The sequence below is a fragment of the Acomys russatus genome, chromosome 25, assembly GCF_903995435.1.
Source record: "Acomys russatus chromosome 25, mAcoRus1.1, whole genome shotgun sequence".
In the NCBI taxonomy this organism is placed as follows: Eukaryota; Metazoa; Chordata; class Mammalia; order Rodentia; family Muridae; genus Acomys; species Acomys russatus.
In genome coordinates this window covers 222028-242164 of record NC_067161.1, presented here as the reverse complement: position 1 = coordinate 242164, position 20137 = coordinate 222028, and the positions used below count along the sequence as shown (strand labels likewise).

The window sequence follows — 20137 nt, the reverse complement described above, 5'->3', positions numbered from 1 at the left end:
TGTCCTCGTGGTGAACTTTTCTGTGGATGCTCCGAGAGATCCCAGGATGGTTGTCGTAACATGCCATGGTGTTCCCTTTTCTTCCAGGCCTTAGGATTCTTTCTGTGGATTATCTGCTGGGCAGATCTCTTCTACTCTTTCTGGGAACGAAGTCAGGGAGTGTTCCTGGCCCCAGTGTCACTGGTCAGCCCCACACTGTTGGGCATCACTATGGTGAGTGTTGGCTGGTGGGGCTGGCAGTGAGAAATGAGAGGACTTGGACTGTGGTGTGGCTGAGTGCTAGAGTATTGGCCCAGCGTGAGCAAGGGCATGGGTACCATCAACAAAAGAGAAACTTTGTAACGAACAGGATGGTGGCACACGCTTTTATCCTAGCACTTGGAGGGATGCGGAGGTCAAGGCCAGCCTGGCTGTAAAAGTGAATTTGAGGCCAGCCTGGGCTACTTGAGACCCTGTTCATAAAACCAAGAAGTAGAGGCTAGAGAGATGGCTCAGTGGCTAAAAGGGCTTGCTGTTCTTGCGGAGGAACCAAATTTGGTTGCATTATATGCAAAGGGTGGCTTACAACCCTTTAATTGCAACGCCAGGAGGATTCCTCTTCAGACCTTTGCGGTTACACACATACATTTGGTATACACATATACACATACACACACCAAGAAATAAAAATAAGTCTGAGAAAAACAAAACAAGCACTCAGGGAGGCAGAGGCAAGCAGATCATTGTGAGTTTGAAGCCATCCTGGTCTACAGAGTGAGTGTAGAACAGCCAAGGTTATACAGAGAAACCCTGTTTCAAAAAACCAAAACCAAATCAAACCAAGCCAAGCCAAGCCAAGCCAAACCAAACCAAACCAAACCAAACCAAACCAAACCAAACCACCCCAAAACCAACCCAACTGAACCAAACCCCAAACCTAAAACTAAAACTAAGAGGCAAGACTGATGAAATGGCTCGGATGCATGTGGTGTAAAGCTAAAGACCTCCCATGCAAAGGTGGAGAAGGGACCCAACTCCACAAAGTTGTCCTCTTGACTTCCACATGTTTGTTACGGCACCTGTGCACACACATATCTTGTATGCATGCATATATGCACATATAATAATAATAAAATATTTTTAAAACCTCTAAAACAAAATACAGAATCTCTAATGTTTAGGGGAGCCATCAACAGGTGCCACAGTCCCTCCCCTCCCGTGCACTTCCCTTCATCTTTAAGTGCAGTTCACAGACTGTCATTTGTAGTAATTTCTCCAGAGTGATGGATTCAGGCCTTCTGAGACTTTAGGGAGGCAGAATAGTGAGCAAAGCAGGAACTCACACCTCAGCAGCCACAGACAGTATGACTTTAAATTCACAGATCCATGTGAGCAGGTATAGAGTGTGTCAGGACTCCTGGTGTTGTCCTTGAGGTTGAGGTCATTTTGAGAGTGGCTCCATGGGACAGCCACCTGTGTCTTCCTAATAGATGATGAGATAAGGCACTAAGCAGCCCAGGGCTGTGCTTGAGGTCATTCATGGGTAGCTAAGGCAGGTTTGGGTCCTTGTGCTGTCATGTGTGTAGCTGCTACATTGTAGTCACAGAGCAATGTACCCAAATTAACCCACATGCTTTGGGCAGTCCTCTGAAAGGCCCAGAAGGTTTTTAGAGAACAGAGAGGCCTTGGCAGCTGGAAGAGGAAGAGGGAAAAGCTCAGAGCAGACTTCGGAGCAGAGAATCTAAAGGGTTGGGGTTGAATGGTGTATACGGAAGGACATGCTGTGAAGCAAGGATGGAGGAGGCTTGGGAGAGAGGGTTGTGGACAGCCTGACCAGTACTGGGGATACAGTGATGCTGATGGCTATGTTAACCAGGTGCCAGGCACAATGCTAACTTGTTCATGACTTATTTTCATGTATTTGCATATTCTTCCCATAATTTAGATAAGCGAGTGGGAGTCCAGAGAGGTGAAGGAACCGGGCCAGGAAATGGTAGCGCCACATTTCGATTGCTGTCCTGATATCTGTGGTAGCTCTTGGCTTACTTTTGTCTCTCCTGCTGGGCTGGATTCCTTGCAGGCTCTTAGTAGGCAGTCAGTTAACAGGTTTAACACGTTTTTGTCCTGACTAAGTGTGAGATAAAACTGTGTGGCCTGAATGAGCATGAAGACATCAGATGGTTTCTGTACAAAGACTGCAGCTGTGTGTTCTGGTGTGCAGAACTTTGAGGCAGGCTCTGGCCTTGGATCTGGGCTTGTAGTTAAGGAGACCTCACTGAAGGGAGGAATGATGGAGCTGAAGGCCACAGGGCGAATAGGATGAAGGGGCTGAGGGCAGAGGACCATCCCGTTGAGAACAGCATGTCCAACAGTTAGGGTAAGGGAGAAATGGAGGCTTGTGCTGTGTACCCGGAACATGGATGGAGAGGATGTGACGTGTGAGTGTGAGCTATGGAGGACCCCAGGAAACTGCAGCCTCACAGTAAGTGGGGTCTGCTCTGCTTTATGTGCTCTCAAGGCTGGGTCTTACTCTAAGGTGAGCCTTCCTCACATCCCCATCCTGTTACTCAGGGACTGGGTGATTTGCTAGGAGCACTTGCTGCATAAACTTAAAGAGCTGTTCAACTCTCTAACGCCCATGTAAAAAGCTGGGCATGGCCACACACATCTTTAACCCTAATGTTGTGGGAAGCAGAGGCAACTTGACCACCAGCCTAGCTCCAGGTTAAACGAGAGGCTCTGTGTCAAGTTACTAAGGCAAAGTGATAGAGCAGGACACTCAGAATTGTTCACATGTGCACCCATACAAACATGTGCATGTATGACACACACACTCAACACACACACACACACACACACACACACACACACACACACTCTCAACACACACACACACACACACACACACACACACACACAAAGAATAAAAAGAAGGTGACCTTTAGAAAATTGCTATGACTCTTTAGGTAGCTGCTATGGTACTGGGGTAAGGGCCTCTCCAGGGAATTTTTGGGTCCCTGAGTCATGCATTACCCAGGCATTACTGTGGGGCCCTAGGGTCCTATGTTCTCTAAACTGTTACATATCTCTCTCTTCCAGCTGCTTGCCACCTTTTTAATTCAGCTTGAGCGAAGGAAGGGAGTCCAGTCCTCGGGGATTATGCTTACTTTCTGGCTTGTAGCCCTACTGTGTGCCATTGCCATATTGAGATCTAAGATCATCTCGGCCTTAAAAAAGGTAATTGGTGGTCAGTGGGGGAGATGCTTATTCTATCTTGTATGGTTGGTCATACATTGCCATGGGAACCACAGGACAGGGACCATATGGGCTCTGCTTCTTTTCCAGGAACATCTCTACTCCAGCAAATCAGGTACAGACATTATTCTAGAGCCTTCTTACATGTCCGCAGGCAGATGCTAAGTCACGCTAGACCTCTGCCTACAGTGCCTCTGTAGGCTGGTTGGGCTGGAGCTGAGCCGAGCTGGGAGTTATGTTTGCCCAGTGGCTGTTCCCCAAGGGCCCCAGACATGTCCCCATGTTACCTCGGTGCTACCAGCTGCAACTCTGGCAGGAAGTTGTTGGGGCTGGCTTCTGTGTGCCACTCCCAAAACTTTTGAAGAATGTGCACTTCTTGGCTAATCTGCCGTTTCTTGTTACCTGGGAGCCAGGGACTGACATGAGCACGGAGGAGGGATGGAGCAATTGGGGAGCACCTATGAGAGCACAGCCTCTGTTAGTGACAGCAGCTGCCATTAGTCGAGTTTGTTTTCCTGAGTGCTTCTCCAGGGACCACATGTTTCTCATGAGTAATCTGAGGAGAATGCGCAATGACTGATGAGGCGTCTCCACCGCAGTGCTGACTGACAAGTGGACAGAGACTTCTTCATTGTGAGACACTGTCCTGTGTTTTAGGGGGTACCTAGGGGCACCCCTTCAAGTTATTGACAAACATCCCTAGACACTTGAATTGGTTGTCTGGGAGACAAAACTACCCATGGTTGAGGACTACTGATGTGCTCGGCAGTGGAGAAGCCAGGGCACAGAAACATTAAGTGAATGGATAAGGTCCCGTAGCCAGAAGGAGCAGGGCAGACCTGTTCCACTCCCCTCTGTGGGATGCTGTCTAGTTGTAGGAGATAGAGTCACCTTTCTTAAGTCTTGTTTCAAGGGAGGGAAACAGGAAGCCTGTGGCGGGGAAGTGGGTGTCTGCAGCCTGCTCTTCGGACTTTTTTACTGTTGCTGTAACCAAATCCCGTCGTCAGGATGATTTAGAGAAAAGAGAGCTTTAGTGAGCTTGTGGTTCTGAAGGCTGGGAGGTCTGAGGTCTTTGGGCTGCATCTGGAGACGGTCTTGATGATAGATTCCCTGCAAAGGCCCCGTGGCATCTCAGGACCATGAAGGTGTCAGCTTGTGGCCCTTCCAACCATACAAGTCCTCACACCATCATGGGTCCCAGGACCGGACACCGTTCTTTGTGACTGTGAGGATCTGGTGAGGCATGTGTATGGTGACCCTGCTTTTGGGGGACATAATGGTGATCTGTGTTCCCTGTCTTCTCCCCTGCTCAGGATGCCCAAGTGGACGTGTTTCGAGACACCACATTTTATGTGTACTTCACCCTTGTTCTCGTCCAGCTTGTGCTGTCCTGTTTCTCAGACTGCTCACCCCTGTTCTCCGAAACTGTCCGTGACCTGGTAAGTGGGACCCAGACATTTCCCAGGTGGGAGAGAAGTAGGCAGTGCAAGCTAACACCGACTGGGCACTGGTCCTGAGCCCCATGTAACCAGTGCAGACTCACCTTCCACTCTTCCAGGAACCCTTAGAGAAATCACCCTTCCTGCTTGCCAGGTAGAAGCCTGTGCTTGGGTACACGAGTGTCTCTGGGGGAGAGAGTCTGCTTTGCTGTATCCCTGGCTGTGCCTGAGAAGCCGGTTGGTAGCTTTTCCTTAGCATGGTGACTTTAGGAAATGTGAACAGAGCCCACACAGGTGAAAACCAGAGTCACATGAACTCCAGCTGCCTAGGCTTTCTAGAAAAATGAGAGTCTTGGTCATGGTCTTGCAGGACAGCAGTTGGTAGCTGCTAGTGCTGGGCTGTGGAGCCATGTTATCTTAGATCTTGAGTCTGTGCTGTGGTGCCCACCAGGCCCTCTGCCACCTCTGCCAGCTCCAAGGGCATCTGTGAGCTGCCGCTTCTTGTGAGCCCATCTTTCCTTCTCTTTAGTCTGTTCTTAGTCCTTTCCTTCTCTGCTTCTCCTTCCTTCCCCTTTTTTCCTTCTTTACCCCTCGCTTCTTCTAGTGCGTATCACCTCTCAGGCCCTGTGGTCTGTGTCCTGCCAGACAGCCTGGCCTCCTTGGGGTTCTCGTCAACCCAATGGGGTACCACGTGCTTGTTGGGAGTTTGGCTCTGGACTAGGTCCCATCAGACAGCAGGTCACAGAAAAGGTCCTGTCATCCACTTGCTTTAGTTAATAACTTTCTTCTTTTGCCTCCCCGAGGCAGGGTTTCTCTGTGTAACCTTGCAGACCAGGCTGACTTTGAACTCAGGCTGGAGCTCCGCCTGCCTCTTGCCTTCCCAAGTGGTGGGATTACAGGTGTGCTCTGCCATGCCTACCTGTCAATAAAGTTTTGTTGGAACATATTCTTGCTCACTTGTGAAAATGTCCCGCAAATTTTCATTAAATGAGTCAATTCAACTCCTGTGAAGATACAGTATGTCACCAGGATCCCACAAGGTTCCCTTCCTTCATGGCTAGCCTCCTACTCCACCCCAGAGGCCTGACTCTGTTCTGCTGCTTGGAGTATTCCAACCCCATCTTTCCTGTCTTCTATCTTCCTTCTCCATCTTTCCTGCTTGCCTCATTTCTGCTTTGCGGCCTTCAGGAATTGAGCAGTGTCCTTCTCCACACCACCAGGCTGAGCTGGGCTAAAGATGAACCGACTTTGACCTTTGTCCTTGAGGAGAGATAACGGTGTGTGTGTGTGTGTGTGTGTGTGTGTGTCAGAATAGACAATCAGATCTCTAGGGAGAGGAGAGCCAGTTCTGCAAGGCTCAGAGGAATAAGAGATTGGCCGCTGCTAAGTGAGGAAGGTTTGTGTGTGTATTTGTGGGAGGAGTTCCTAGGAGAAGTAACATCTACAAAGGCCCTGGTATATGATAGAACTTATTTGTGTTTCAGGGATAGATACATCTGCTTGATGGGTTCTAGGAGTTAAGTGACAAGGCTTGGGGAGAGGAAAGAACTGGAAATTGAGTACAGTATATTTGTGATCAAGAATAAAAATATATATAAAAAAAATTGAGACAAGGTCTCATGTAGCCCAGGCTGACCTCAAACTCCTTTTGTAGTAGAAAATGACCTTGCATTCCTAGTCCTGCAGTCCCCACTTCCTGACTGCTGGCCATGCTGACTGGTGGACATGCTGACCACCGTGCCTGGTTTATGAGGTGCTTGGTGTATGCCAGGCTAGCTTCCACCCAACAGCCACAGCTCTACTGTGGAAGTTTAACTTCATCGTGGTGGGGGTCTATGAAAGCTTTTGCACTGATAGTGTTACCTTCAATTTGGATGTGCTTTTGAGAATCCCTTGGGCTGAAAGGAGAATGCGTGGGACTTAGGGAGGTTGGTGGCACTCAGAAAGATGGCCAAACAGCCAGAGCAAGGACATAACGTCTATGCATACTAAAGGGCTTGGTACCAGGATTAGAAAATGGAAAGTTTATGGGAAAGGGGCTTGGGAAACAGGTCCAGGCATGTGCTGTGTTCCAGCAAGGAGGGCTGCAAATTGCCAGTGTTAGTATGACACCTGGAAATGTGTTATTATCGGGCCTTGGAGTTTAACCAGTCATTGGCATAGCAATAGTTCCTTTAGCATGTTCAGCCTCCTGTTTTATAGGTGAAAACACAGAGGGTAAGAGCGGAGAAGTTCAGGAGTCTTTCCGCAGGGGACACATCTATACCTAGAGCTTGTTAGAGGATAGATTATTGCCCTGCCCCCACCCTTTTGATAGTATAGTGCAGGGCATGGCTAGAACTCTCTATTTCTAAGAAATTTGCTGCTGCTGAGGCTGATTATAGCTCCAGATATCTTTGTTATCAAAAAAGTCCTCCCAAGTTAGATGGAGGCTTCAAGAAACCAGCTCCAAGTTGATAGATTGCCCTCTGTGCTCGTACAGAGGAGCCTTGTGGCTGCAACTGCAGATATAATCTCAGTGTCCCTGGTTGGATCCAGAGGAGGGAGGAGGCCAGGGAAGCTCCTAGAGGGCGTATAGAGAACTAGAATGTCCTGCTGAGAACATGAGCTTCCTGTGTTTGCTGGTGGGTCTCTCCTAGTGGCTGGAGTAGTAGGAGCGAGGCACAGCCACTCCTGATTAGCTGGGGCTAGGGTGAGGACTGAGCACTGTTCTGGTCAGATGCTCCTGCGTGAGTCTGGTGAGCAATGGAGCAGGGAGCCTGCCATTTCTGAAGGCCTCTCTTGGTCTGGATAGCTGCAGTTTGACATTTATGTGAAATCGGTGTGGTGCAGTGAGCGACTGTGAATTTTAATCCCCAAGACATCGGGACAAGTACTTTCATATGCGTTGCTTAGGTAGATGGATTTTCTTTCTGTCTTTTTGTTGAGTTAGGCTCTCCTCTCTGTGCTGGCCCCGGTGTTCACTCTGTAGCTGCTGAGGAAAACTGTGAATTTCTGACCCCCTGTCTCTTGATCCCAGAGTGCTGGGATTAGAACCATGCATTACCACACCCGATTTTATTAATAGGACCCAGAGCTTGCTGCATGCTAGTCAAGCATCCCCCACCCCTATTTTTTTGTTTATTTTTTAAAATAACTTAATTAAACCCAAAAAGATTTGTGTAGCCCAGACTGGCCTTGAAACTCACAGCAGTTTTCTTGCCTTAGTTTTCTGGGATTGCAGTGTGGAAAGCCATGGCTGGCTTGCAACTAAGTAGCAAAAGCGATAAAGTACCCTTGAATCTTTACTCAGTAATAATATTTGAGAGATAAGGATTGAAAAACATATGCCCATTATCTGGCCCAATGTCACTCATAACAATTCTCTTAACATCATTGAACATTGCAGCAAGGCATTGTGGTTACAAAATGAACTGTCGTGTCATTACATGGGCCAATTGCTTCACTTATTAGCTGCAGTTTTTCTCTACTCTTTGACTGCCCTGATGTGGGCTTTGTTTAGAAAAGGGAAAAGAAATTTTTTTTTCTTTCCATTTAATCCGTGTAACAGAAAAATGGTTTGTGTTACTAAGTGTCTTTTTAGCATCCATATAAGTCTATGTATGGCGCATAGTGTGGTGTGTTTTGGAAGACTGCCTCTCTAACTCACCCTTTTTGCCAACCAGAGCCCCTGCTAACTGCTTCTAGGGCTTTGAACGCTCCCGCTCACCTTTGGACTAGTGGCTGTGGGGTGTAACATAGTGTTCTGGCCTTACCTTGTGTGCTTCATGCCCAAGAATAGTTTGGAAGTTTCAAACAGAAACATGATACCCTGGTTCTATCCCCAAAGCAGCAGCTTCTAGAGCTGTGGGAGTGGAACTGGGGTCAACAGACTAGAAGGGGTACCCATGATTAGAGTCTCTTCTGCTCTCTGAATGTCTTTTCTCAGCAAAACTCTGAGACTGTGAGCAGCAGTCTTGGTTGAAAACCCTATTGAAAACCCTGGCTGTCCCTTCACGGTGGCCATTTGGAATTGAGATCTCAGTGTGCACATATTAAATGCTTGAGCTCTGTGCTGGTAATCTCTCACCTACTTGCTGAGCTGACCTTCTGACTCTTGGAAAGAGATATTTTTGATAGCTGGCTCAAAATCTCTATGGCTCCTACATTTCTCTCCCCCGCCCCCCATTAATTATTTATTCACATTACATTCTGATCACAGCAACCCGGCCCCAGTCCCATTCTCGCAACCCCTCCCTCTAATACCCGTCTCCTTCTCAGAGAAGGAGAGCCCCCCCCATGGGTACCAACTTGCCATGACACATTAAGTTGAAGCAGGACTCAGTGAATCCTCTACCTCTGAGGCCAGACAAGGGGAAAGGGATCCAAAGGCAGGCGACAGAGTCAGAGACTGTCCCTACTCCTGTTGTTAGGGGACCCACATGAAGAACAAGCTGCACATCTATGTACATGTGGGGGTCTAGGTCCAGCCCATGCATGCTCTTTGGTTGGTGATTCAGTGAGCCCCCCATGGGGCCAGGTTAGTTTACTCAGTAGGTCTTCTCGTACTGTCCTTGACCCCTCCAGCTCCCTCTGTCCTTCCTCTCACTCTTCCCAAGACTCCCAGAGCTCTGCCTATTGTTTGGCTGTGGGTCTCTGCATCTTTTTCCGTCTACTGTGGGATGAAGTCTTTCCAAAGACAGTCACGCTAGGCTCCTGTCTGCAAGCATAGCAGAGTATCATTAGAGTTTTAAAGGCTCTCTCCCATGGCATGGAGACCAACACTTCTACCCTGACCTTCAGTACAGACTGTACAGCCCCCGTCACAGATTGCTTCCACTTCTCCTGCCAGATATTGAGCCCAGGGATTTCCACAGTCTAGGCAAGTGTTTTGGCACTGAGCTGTGCCTCACTTTTTGTTGTAGCCTTCTTAAGTCTCTTCTGGGTCCCTGGGTCTACCGTGCTTCTCCACGTTCCAAGGTCTCTGTACACATTGCTTTTGTGAGAAATGCCTTGCTTTGCTTCTTGATATAGTTGCCGTCTATTCTGCCTCTTGACATGGTTGCCTTCTATTCATTCTGCAAATGCTGGGGTTGCTGTGGAGATGTCTGAGATGGGTTGGTATGGTGCTGTGCTGTGTCTGCGCATAGTAGGTACTCAAGAAACATTCGTTGGGTGAAAATGGTGGGATGGGCTCTGGTTTTCCCCTGAGGGTCTTGAGAGTAGTCCATATGGGATGCAGAAGTGTGAGGATGTGGGCCATAGCCCTTTGCAGGAAGAATGGGCAGCTCTGCCTAGCTCTCCCAGATGTTCAAATTAAGTTTGGATTTCCCTTCTCCTCCCCCCCGCCCCCATGTGCCTTCTGTCTCCTAGAATCCGTGCCCGGAATCCAGCGCCTCTTTCCTTTCCAGGATCACTTTCTGGTGGATTACAGGGTAAGGCTGGGCCTCCAGGTGGAGTGGATAGTGGGGCATGGATGCAGTGGTGAATGAATGCTTCCCCACAGCTCTGCTCCCTATAGTTCCCTCCCCTACTGTCTGCACGTTATAGCTTGAGGTAAACAATTAGCTTTCAATTTTATGAGCTCCAGTATGATTAATATACAGGCTGTGAGCACCTTTGGCTTCAGGCATAGGCTCTCAGCTGGCTTGCTCTAGGCTTGCCTTTGGCTTGAAGGAATTTGTAACTATTTAATGTGGTATCCTAGCAGTCTTGGTTCCAGGACCCTACAGATACCACCCTTTTCTGATTGCTCTATATAAAGTAGAGTAGCATTTGCATTTAACCCCATCAGCCGTGTATTCTGAATTACCTCTAGACACTGCACGACTCCTGATGCAGCATGAATAGCTGCCACATTCTTCTGCTTAAGGAGTAAGGACGAAGAGGAACGATATGTCCTGTGAAGACAAGACTTTGCCAAACTCACAGATGCAGAGTAGTGACTGTGTTGGCATTGTTGTTGTCCCCTTATAGCAAAGTCATATATACATAAAGAAATACATAAGGAAAATATACATGATCATCAACAAGAAAACACCTAGAATTTGCTGATATTTACATAGAAAGCAGGAAGACCAGAAGTTCAAGGTCATCCTTGGCTACATAGAGAGTTTGGGGCCAATCTGGGCTAATTGGGCCATGTTTGAAATAAATTAATTAAAAATAAAATTTACAAAGGAGATCAAAAATTAGAAACACCCAAATATTTCTTTCTATATACACGTGCACCTGTCTGTTAAGATGGGGCCCATTCTGTTTCTTTAAAAGACCTAGTAGAATTAGCTATAATTAGTTAATATGCCTTCATGTCCACTCATTCTCAGGTTTTTCCAGTCCTGGCTGGTGTGTGAGGGGAGCCCCATGGCACTCTTTTTCTTTTCTTTTCCTTTCTTTCATTTTTCTTTTTTTAAAGATATTTATTTATTTATTTATTCTGTACAATATCTGCCTGCATATGTGCCTGCAGGCCAGAAGAGGGCACCAGATCTCATTGTGGATGGTTGTAAACTAGCATGTGGTTGCTGGGAATTGAACTTAGGACCTTTGGAAGACCAGCCAGTGCTCTTAACCTCTGAGCCATCTCTCCAGCCCCGCACTCTTCTTTCAATGCTCATTGTGTCTCCCTTTGTGCCTTGCTCGCAGGATGATGGTGCAGGGCTACCGCCAGCCCTTGGAGAGCAGCGACCTCTGGTCACTGAATCAGGAGGACACGTCAGAAGCAGTGGTGCCTGTGCTGGTGAATAACTGGAAGAAGGAATGTGCTAAGTCCAGGAAGTGAGTGCCCAACCTCTGTGTCCTCCCAGGCAGGAGAGGCTTGGCTGAGGCAGACCTGGTTCCTCCCTGTAGCCATGGTGGCCTGAGTCTCCTTACCTTCTTGGTTCTAGGGAAACCGCATCACCTCCCTAGGCTGCAGTCCTCATCTGTCAGATGGGGTTCAGTGGAAGTGTTTAACACCATAGGGAGCTCCCAAGAGCTCACTCCTGTGCTGTCTGCAAGTTGCATCTTTAAGTCACTGATTAGCCTTCCAAAAAGTACGAATGAGTGGACGTGGAGGCATATCACCTCTCTACTCTCCAGAGTGGAGGCCATCTGCCAGGCTGGGAGTTGATTCATCTGGCCACAGTCCTCAGCTGTGTGTGTTGGACTTGAGTTTGCTTCCCAAGTACCCATGTTAGACGACTCGTATGGCTCCAGGTTTATTACAGGGTCCACATCTTGAGAAGATATAAAGACTATTGACCTGCAAGCTCCATCCTGGGGAACTCATGGCTCAAAGAGCTCTTATAGAGCAGAATTGAGTTTCATATCTAGGGGATATTTATCACTAGGGGATATTTACCCTCTTCTCAGTTTTGGAACTTTACCAGTTTATCGATTTTTAAAATATTTTTATTTAATTTTTAAATTAATGTGCATTGGTGTGAGGGTGTCAGATCTTGGAGTTACAGACAGTTGTGAGCTGCCATGTGGGTGCTGGGAATTGAACCCGGGACCTTTGGAAGAGCATACAGTGCTCTTAACCATTAAGCCATTTCTCCAGCCTGTCTCTTGAGTTTCTAATTCTTTAGGTAAATACTTTATTTTTAGGCAAGTTAAATATATATATTTAAATTAAAGCCCAACAAGGCCTTTGCTCCACCTTCTGTCTTATTGAAAGACCACTGGTGCTCTTATGTTCTGACAAATGAAAAGCATTTTTTCAGGAGGTTTGGGAACCAGAGGTTGTTTCCCCCATCCCCTTTCCCTGTAATAGTTGACTGTAATCGCTCATTTCTTTAGCCATCGTAAGGTTTTTCTTGTTGCTGCTGGTTTAGAAGTTACAGCATTAGGCAAAGGGCAGCTGAGGAACTTTGCAAGGAACAAATCTGTAAAGGACGGCTCATCTAAAAAGAGACAGTGTAAAACAAAATGAAGTAGCTATTAATTGCTCTAAAAGGTGTTGGTTTAAAAGACTGAGGTATGGTCTCCCCATTTCTATAGTTTTAGCTAACCGTGATCAAACATGATCTGAAAATGCTAAGTCTAAAATTCTATTCCTAAATTTTAAATTATGCACTATTCTTATCCCATCGTATTCTGTCACCTGAGGTGACAGAATGCTTTTGTCTACTGTGTCCACACTATGTACACTACTCACCCGCTAGCCATCAGCTACTCAGCAGTGATCTTAAGATTTGTTGTGTCAGGTAATCTTTAGTTAGCAGCCTCACACTGCCTGTTGTTGCCTGACTCAGTCTGCCATCTCTTAGTGTCACAAGGATGAGACCAGCATAAGAAGATGTTTTGAGAGTAACAGAACATACCCATATTGTGTCACTTTTATTACAAGATATTGTAAATGTCTCATTTTAAAAAAATGACTTCACTTGTAGGTTTAATTTTTATCGTAGGTATTTGTAAGAAAACAGCTAGTAAAATCCATGGATAAGAGGGAATACTGTATATTTAAATATGTAAGAATATAGTCTGTATAGACTTATGTCTGCGATGGAGGGAAGGTTCTAGCCTTAGCTAACCAGGTCGTGGATGCCCGGTGGGGTATTTGTCAGGACTTTTCTTTGTAGGACATGACAGAACTACAGCTCTATACAGAAGGATGGTCACTGGGCAAGGCATTGTGAGTCAAGGCTGCTTGAAAACTTGTGTAGTGTTGGTAGTTTCTTTTGTGGAAGTGGTATTTGTTTTGAGATAATTTCTTTCCTATGTATAAGGATGACCTTGAACCTCAAGGTTCTCCTGCCTCCATCTACCAAGTGCTAGGACTGTAAGTGTGTGCAAACTGTGCTCAGAAGGATACATAGTTCTTAGCTTCTGCCTGTAGAAGTCAGATCTATGTAAGTGTATTTCTGTAGTGTTGGAGTGATGGCTTCATGGATAAGAACTCATGCTGCTATTACGGAGGGCCAGCTTACGGCCCCAGCACCCACATCAGCTCACAATCACCTAGAACTGGGGATCCTATTTCTGCCTTTCACAAGTACCTGCACTTACATGGTGCACATAAACTCATGCAGGCAAATACCCATACATAAATAAAAAATCTGTACTTTTTGCACATAATATGCTATCAAGGTATGTAGTCCACGCTTGCTTTTAACCCCTGACAGCCCTCCTGCCTTACTTCCCAAGTGCTAAGATTGTACTCATGAGCCACCTTCCCTGGCCCGTCACTAGTTTTTGAAAGAACTCTTCCATCTCCCATGAATGGACTTGATAGAAATCACCTGCTTTTGGATGTTTAATTTTGGGCCTTTAGTTCTACCATACTGATGCCCGTGGGACTTCCTTGTCTCTGTCTTGACATCTGTTGGCTTCATCTTCTCTTTCAGGACGGCTCTCGCTCATCTGGGTCTCTTTAATTCCCATCACAGATTTTAGAACTGATCAATCACTTCCTGTGATGTGAAGCAGCCAGCTGAGCTTCTGATAGGGATTGGGTATCTGTAGAAGAGCTTGGGGCTGCCATGCTGCCATGCCTTTTAGTTACAGCTCATGATGAGCTTGGGGCTGCCATGCTGCTATGGCCTCTCACTTTGTACATCCACGAGAGAGGTAGGACTTCCAGTTTATTTCAACAGAGCCTAATTGTGTTGCTCATTTTTGCCTCCCTCCCAGCTTCCCCAGCACTGGGGTTACAGTCATGCGGCCACCACACCTGGCTTACTGTGAGCCCTGCATTTGCAGCCAGCAGATGGGCCAGGCAGGATCTGAACCCATAGTCTAGGGTCATACCCACTGCATTAAGATTTCCACTCTGTAAGGGACTTACTTGTCTTGGATTCTGCCCTTCTTAACTTCCATGCCTGGGCTGCCTCTCTGCTAGACCTGATAACTGCTTTACCCTTCTCTTGTTATAGGCAGCCCGTACGGATTGTGTATGCCCCACCCAAAGATTCCAACAAGCCCAAGGCAAGTTCCCATTTGGATGTGAATGAGGAAGTCGAGGCGCTGATTGTCAAGTCCCCCCAGAAGGACCGGGACCCCTCTCTGTTCAAGGTGTTATACAAGACCTTTGGGCCCTACTTCCTCATGAGCTTCCTCTTCAAGGCCCTTCATGACCTGATGATGTTTGCTGGTCCTGAAATCTTGAAGTAAGAACTCTTGCCTGATTGTCTGGCTCCCCTTAACCCCCTGGGCAGTCCTGCCACATGCAGGAGCAGGCTTGTTACCCTTACCTTCATCTTCTCCAGCTTTCTTTACTTACTATCTGAGTTGCAGCCACTTTGGTTGCAAGTTACAGAAGCCTTCTGAATCCAAAGTTGGGAGAATGTGGGGTTGTCCAGAGCAAGAGTGCAGGCAGATCTCATGAGTATCTGCAAGTGGCAATCAGGAAGGCAGCAAAGGGACCTCTGTGGTCTTTCTCTCCATCACCTTGGTCCTAGTGTGCTCTATTTGGGTGACACCCTGGTGGGGAGACAGACCTATCAGTGTGGTAATCCCAAGGTGGAGGTTCTTGTTGTAAGAGGTTGGCACCTGGCAGTCATATCACCCCTGAGAGGTAAAGCGTTGTCTGGCTTCTGGCTGTCTCAGGTGGAAGTCACTATGGTGACTTGGAAATATTTCTCCCTGCTGTATGTATCATACTCAAATTCCTGGCCTCTCCCCCACAGATTGATTATCAACTTCGTGAATGACAGGGAGGCCCCCGACTGGCAGGGCTACTTCTACACAGCACTGCTGTTTGTCAGCTCCTGTCTGCAGACGCTGATGCTGCACCAGTACTTTCATATCTGCTTCGTCAGCGGCATGCGCATCAAGACCGCCGTGGTGGGCGCTGTCTACCGCAAGGTAGGCCAGGCACCCACACCCAGTCCTGTGACCTCAGAATCCAGGATGGTTGGTCTAGGGCTCTCGAGGACCTGGGCAGAGATTTCTATCCCGGCACCCTCAGAAGCAAAGGATAGGGGCTGTGGGGACGTGGGACCAAGGATGGCCCCCATCAGGCTTTGTCTCTTAACAAAATGGCCTCAGCGGCTGATGTGTGAGATGCCGGTGAACTCATATGATCCCTGTGGGTAGCAGGATTTCCTAGACAGCTTGGCTATCGTTGACGAAGTCATGGTTGGAAATCCCAAGTTCAGAGGCTGGGGAGGTAGCTGACTAGGTAAGTGAAAGCATGACAACTTGAGTTTGGATCCACAGAACCATTTAAGGTTGGCAAGGAAGTGCATGTGCAGACACCCAGCCGTGAGACAGGAGGATCCCTAGAAGCTCCTGAGCCAGGAGTACAGTAGTGATAAGACCCCGTCTCTAGGACAACGTTTGTCCTCCACATGTGCACCATGGATGCATGTGTCTGAGTGTGCATACTGATACATGTGTACAGTTTTTCATTTTTAATTTCTTGATTTTTTTAAAAAAAATTATTTATTATTAAATCAGTATTCCGCCTGCATGTCAGAAGAGGGCACCAGATCTCATCATAGATGGTTGTGAGCCGCCATGTGGCTGCTGGGAATTGAACTCAGGACTTTTGGAAGAATAGACAGTGCTCTTAATCTCTGAGCCATCTCTCCAGCCCTAATTTTTTGGTTTTTGAGACAGGATTTCTCTGTGTAACATCCCTGGCTCTCCTGGAACTCACTCTGTAGACCAGGCTGGCCTTGAACTCAGATCCGCCTGCCTTTGCTTCTTGAATACTGAGATTAAAGGTATGCACTAACACCCCCAGCTGTTTTCTTTGTTTGTTTTTCAAAAAGAAAAGCGGTCTGTTAAATCTTTATTCTAGTTTCACACCCTGGGTGTGCCTGGGTTTGATCTGAAGAAGACATGTGGTTTTTGAAAAGAGGACGAGCTTTTGATGTTTTTATTTGCTTTGTCGTGCATCAGGGACAGGAGCCTGGCAGCACTATCCCGTAGGGCTTGGGCTGTAGCTGCAACTCTACTTTTTTGTTGTTGTTGTTGTTCAGGTTTTTCCATAATTTTAATATTTATTGAAAATAGATTTTTTTAATAAAATATATTTTGATCAAGGTTTCCCTTCCTCCAATGCCTTCCAGATCCTTCCCGTCTACTCAAATCCACACTATTTTTTTCTCTCTCTCGTTAGAAAACAAGTAGGTAACTAAAAGGGACCCAGTGATCTTCTAGTCACTCATGCCCTGGCCTCTGGGGCAGTACCACTGTGTGGCTGGCTCGCAGGCTGGCGAGAGAAGCAGTTTTACTAGTGTTTCTCACCCTTGATTATAAAGTACACTCACCAGGGCTGGAGAGATTGCTCAGAGGTTAAGAGCACAGGCTACCCTTCCAAAGGTCCTGAGTTCGATTCCCAGAAACCACATGGTGGCGCACAACCATCTATGAGACCATTGGCCTCTTCCAGCATGCAGGTACACATAATAAATAAAGGACCCTCATCTGTTTTCTTGAGTCTTGGTGTGTAGACTGCAGCCTAGACCAGTGGGACCTTGAAGTCAAGCCTGTCATAGGTATGTTTTTAAGACTTTCTCAGCTAATTGTGTAGAACTGTGTTTGACAGCAAATGTCCTGGATAGATGTCTCTGCTACAGTCACTTGTACCTTAAGACACTTTAAATATCACAGCTTGGGATAAGGGCATTTTCTATGTATAGGCCAGAGATTGTCTTGCAGTCAGTATGCAGACTGGCCAAACAAAGCACTGTCCAGCTCCCAGTGTCTGGGTGCCAAGGCCAAGAACCTTGTGTTGGGATCTGGTGCCAACAGCATGGACATGACCTTTAAACTTCTTAGAAATCCAGAATCCTAGCCTAAACATAGACTTGCTGATCAAGAAACCAAGAAACCACAGGGTTCTACCCTCAGGTGATGGGCCTGAATATTGAAGCTGCAAGGCCGTGGTTTAGAAAGTGCGGAGAATAACTCAGGATGGAGAGGAGAAAGAAAAGCAGTTACCACTGTGCAGAGTCTTGTTCAAGGTCTGGGAGGAGTCTTTGACCCTTTACCTTCGTCTGTAGGTTCACTTTTCCCCTCTCCTGTATCCCACAGGCGCTTGTGATCACCAATTCAGCTAGAAAGTCTTCCACAGTTGGGGAGATCGTCAACCTCATGTCTGTGGACGCCCAGCGCTTCATGGACTTGGCCACGTACATTAACATGATCTGGTCAGCCCCTCTGCAAGTCATCCTTGCCCTCTACCTCCTATGGCTGGTGTGTGTTTTCCCTTGGTCTCGTTCTAGTGCAGGGAGGAGAGGTTGGCTTCACCTAGGCACTGACAGGGAGGGCATAGGTGGGAAAGAATGTTTTTTGCTGTCTTTTACATTTTACCATTTTTGGTCCATTGTCCAGTTTCTGGTTATTTTATTTTTTTCCTTATGTCATCCGGGTTAAGTTCCATTTGGTGGCTTGGTATATATGTGTTGTCATTTCTGTGTGTGTGTATGTGGGGTGTATGTACATATGTGTGTGTGTCAAGAGGTGGACCTCAGATGTGCTCCTCAATCTCTCTCCACCTTATTTTTTTTTGAATAATTGGGGCTCATAGCTAGGGCCAGTGAACTCCAGGCCTGTTTCTGCATTCCCTACCCCACCTCTGGGAAGACAGATGTACAGTGTTAAACCCAGCATTTTTTTTTTTTTCCTTTTGAGACATAGTCCTTGCTGCCCTGGAACTTGCTATGTCTACTGTGCTGTCCTCAGACTCACAGAGATCCTCCTGCCTATGCCTCCACAGTGCTGAGATAGCATCCTGAGGAATGATACCTAACTTCGAGTTCTGAATGCAGGCACACACACCTGTGTATTGTACCCCACATAAGCACTCACCTGGGTATGGCAACCCCATGCACACATGCTTGTGTATCATACCCTGCCCAACAAGCACAAGTACACATGCAAATGATTATAATCAATGTTTTTTTTTTTAAAAAAAATCAATGCATTTGGTCATAGAATATTCTGCTAGCCTATGCTGAGAGTGCCATGAAGTGTGTGACATGTAATATGTCAGTGTCCCCAGAGCCATACCCCAGATCTGCTAGGACAGTAGAGTCAAATTGATTATAACAACCATCAGGGATGTTAGGGATCTGACGGCTCAATTCATAAATGTTTGGATCCTCATTACCCATGCAAGAAGCTGAGCAAAGCAGCACGTGTCTGAAATCCCAGTACTGGGAAGAAGGGCAGAGAGCTCACTGGCCAGCTGTTTCAGTCAAAATCAGCGAGCTCCAGGTTCATTAATTCATGAAACTATCCTGTCTCAAGAAATGAGGTGAAAAGTTACTGAGGAAGACACCAAAGGTAATTTCTGGCCTCTATGTGTGTGTGCGTGTACGTACATGCATACATGTGCGTGTGTGCGCACATGCACACACACACACACACACACACAAATCAGCAAGGATAAGGCACCCATGCAAAAGTACCTTGAACAGCAATAAGCTTGAGTTTCTAGCAAGTCAGGGCCACAGGTATGAAGATGGGGGAGGTGGGTGTTACAGCTCACTGGCATGTGTACTCGGCCTGGCAAGTACAAAAAGCCTAGCCTTCTAGAAGGAAGGAGGTTGGTGCCTGCTGAGGTGAGGCAAGTCTCACTTACCTGTTCTGTGAGTGGTGGGAAACCCAAGTCCTATGGTGCCAGCCACCAGCCAATCTTGTAGTCACCTTTCCAGCCATCCAGATAAGTCGTAAGGCTGGAGGTTAACTAGCCAGCATCTTAGGGTGCCAGATGTCAAATTTGTATAGTTTCCCTGGCTCTCAGGAGCTTTAGATAAGGGATAGTTTGCCTGCATATTCTTAAAAGGGTTGGGAGGACCCCAACACTAAAAACTCTTGATGTGCCATGTTTGGATAAAAGGAATAAATGATTGGCATCTTACTTGCTTGGTGAGGTCCACCTGAAGTGCATGGTCCACATTAGATGACGTGAATCTAGGTTTCTCTTCTGTTTGCTGAGTGACTAATTGCCACCTGTGTTTCTTTAGAACCTGGGCGCTTCTGTGCTGGCTGGGGTGGCTGTGATGGTCTTCATGGTGCCCTTCAATGCTGTGATGGCTATGAAGACCAAGACCTACCAGGTAGGATGTCCATTTCCATGAGGCTGAGCCCTGAGCCCTGGTCTGGGACGGGCAGCCTCATGTAGGTGCCATGATACAGGGACACTGCTTCTTTGACTGGTGTGGCCTTGGAGTTTCTGCAAGTTTTCCAAAGGGCAGCCATGGTCAGTGCCCTAGAGTTGGTCTGAGCTGGAAGGCAGAAACTCTATCATAGTGGCTGGAGCCTGCCTCCCTGCCTCCTTCGCATCCTGCTACTTCCTTTTCCTGTTGATGTACTTTTAGGAGTAGAGTAACGGGGTGAGCCTGGGGTCCAGGTGTGGAGCATTTGCTCAAGAGAAAAGACCTAGGTTCTAGCACCCCAATCCAGAAAGAAAATTCGTAACAACTTTACCTCTTTTTCTCATATTGGTAACTTATTTTTTAAAATGATTTTTGATTTTGTGTGCATTGATATTTTGCCTGCATGTATGTTTGTGTGAAGGTGTCGGATCCCGTTAGAGGCAGCAG

General features: G+C 47.1%; 1 protein-coding gene across 1 annotated transcript in view; it reads left to right on the top strand.

Annotated features, from left to right (window-relative positions):
* Abcc1 (ATP binding cassette subfamily C member 1) overlaps nucleotides 1-20137 on the top strand; it is a 96707-nt gene that overhangs the window by 33427 nt on the left and 43143 nt on the right. The window contains 9 exon segments of the mRNA XM_051168230.1: nucleotides 88-213; nucleotides 3079-3216; nucleotides 4548-4673; nucleotides 10026-10087; nucleotides 11298-11429; nucleotides 14513-14746; nucleotides 15266-15443; nucleotides 17622-17783; nucleotides 19559-19651. Of these exon segments, the coding sequence (XP_051024187.1) occupies nucleotides 88-213; nucleotides 3079-3216; nucleotides 4548-4673; nucleotides 10026-10087; nucleotides 11298-11429; nucleotides 14513-14746; nucleotides 15266-15443; nucleotides 17622-17783; nucleotides 19559-19651 (1251 nt within the window).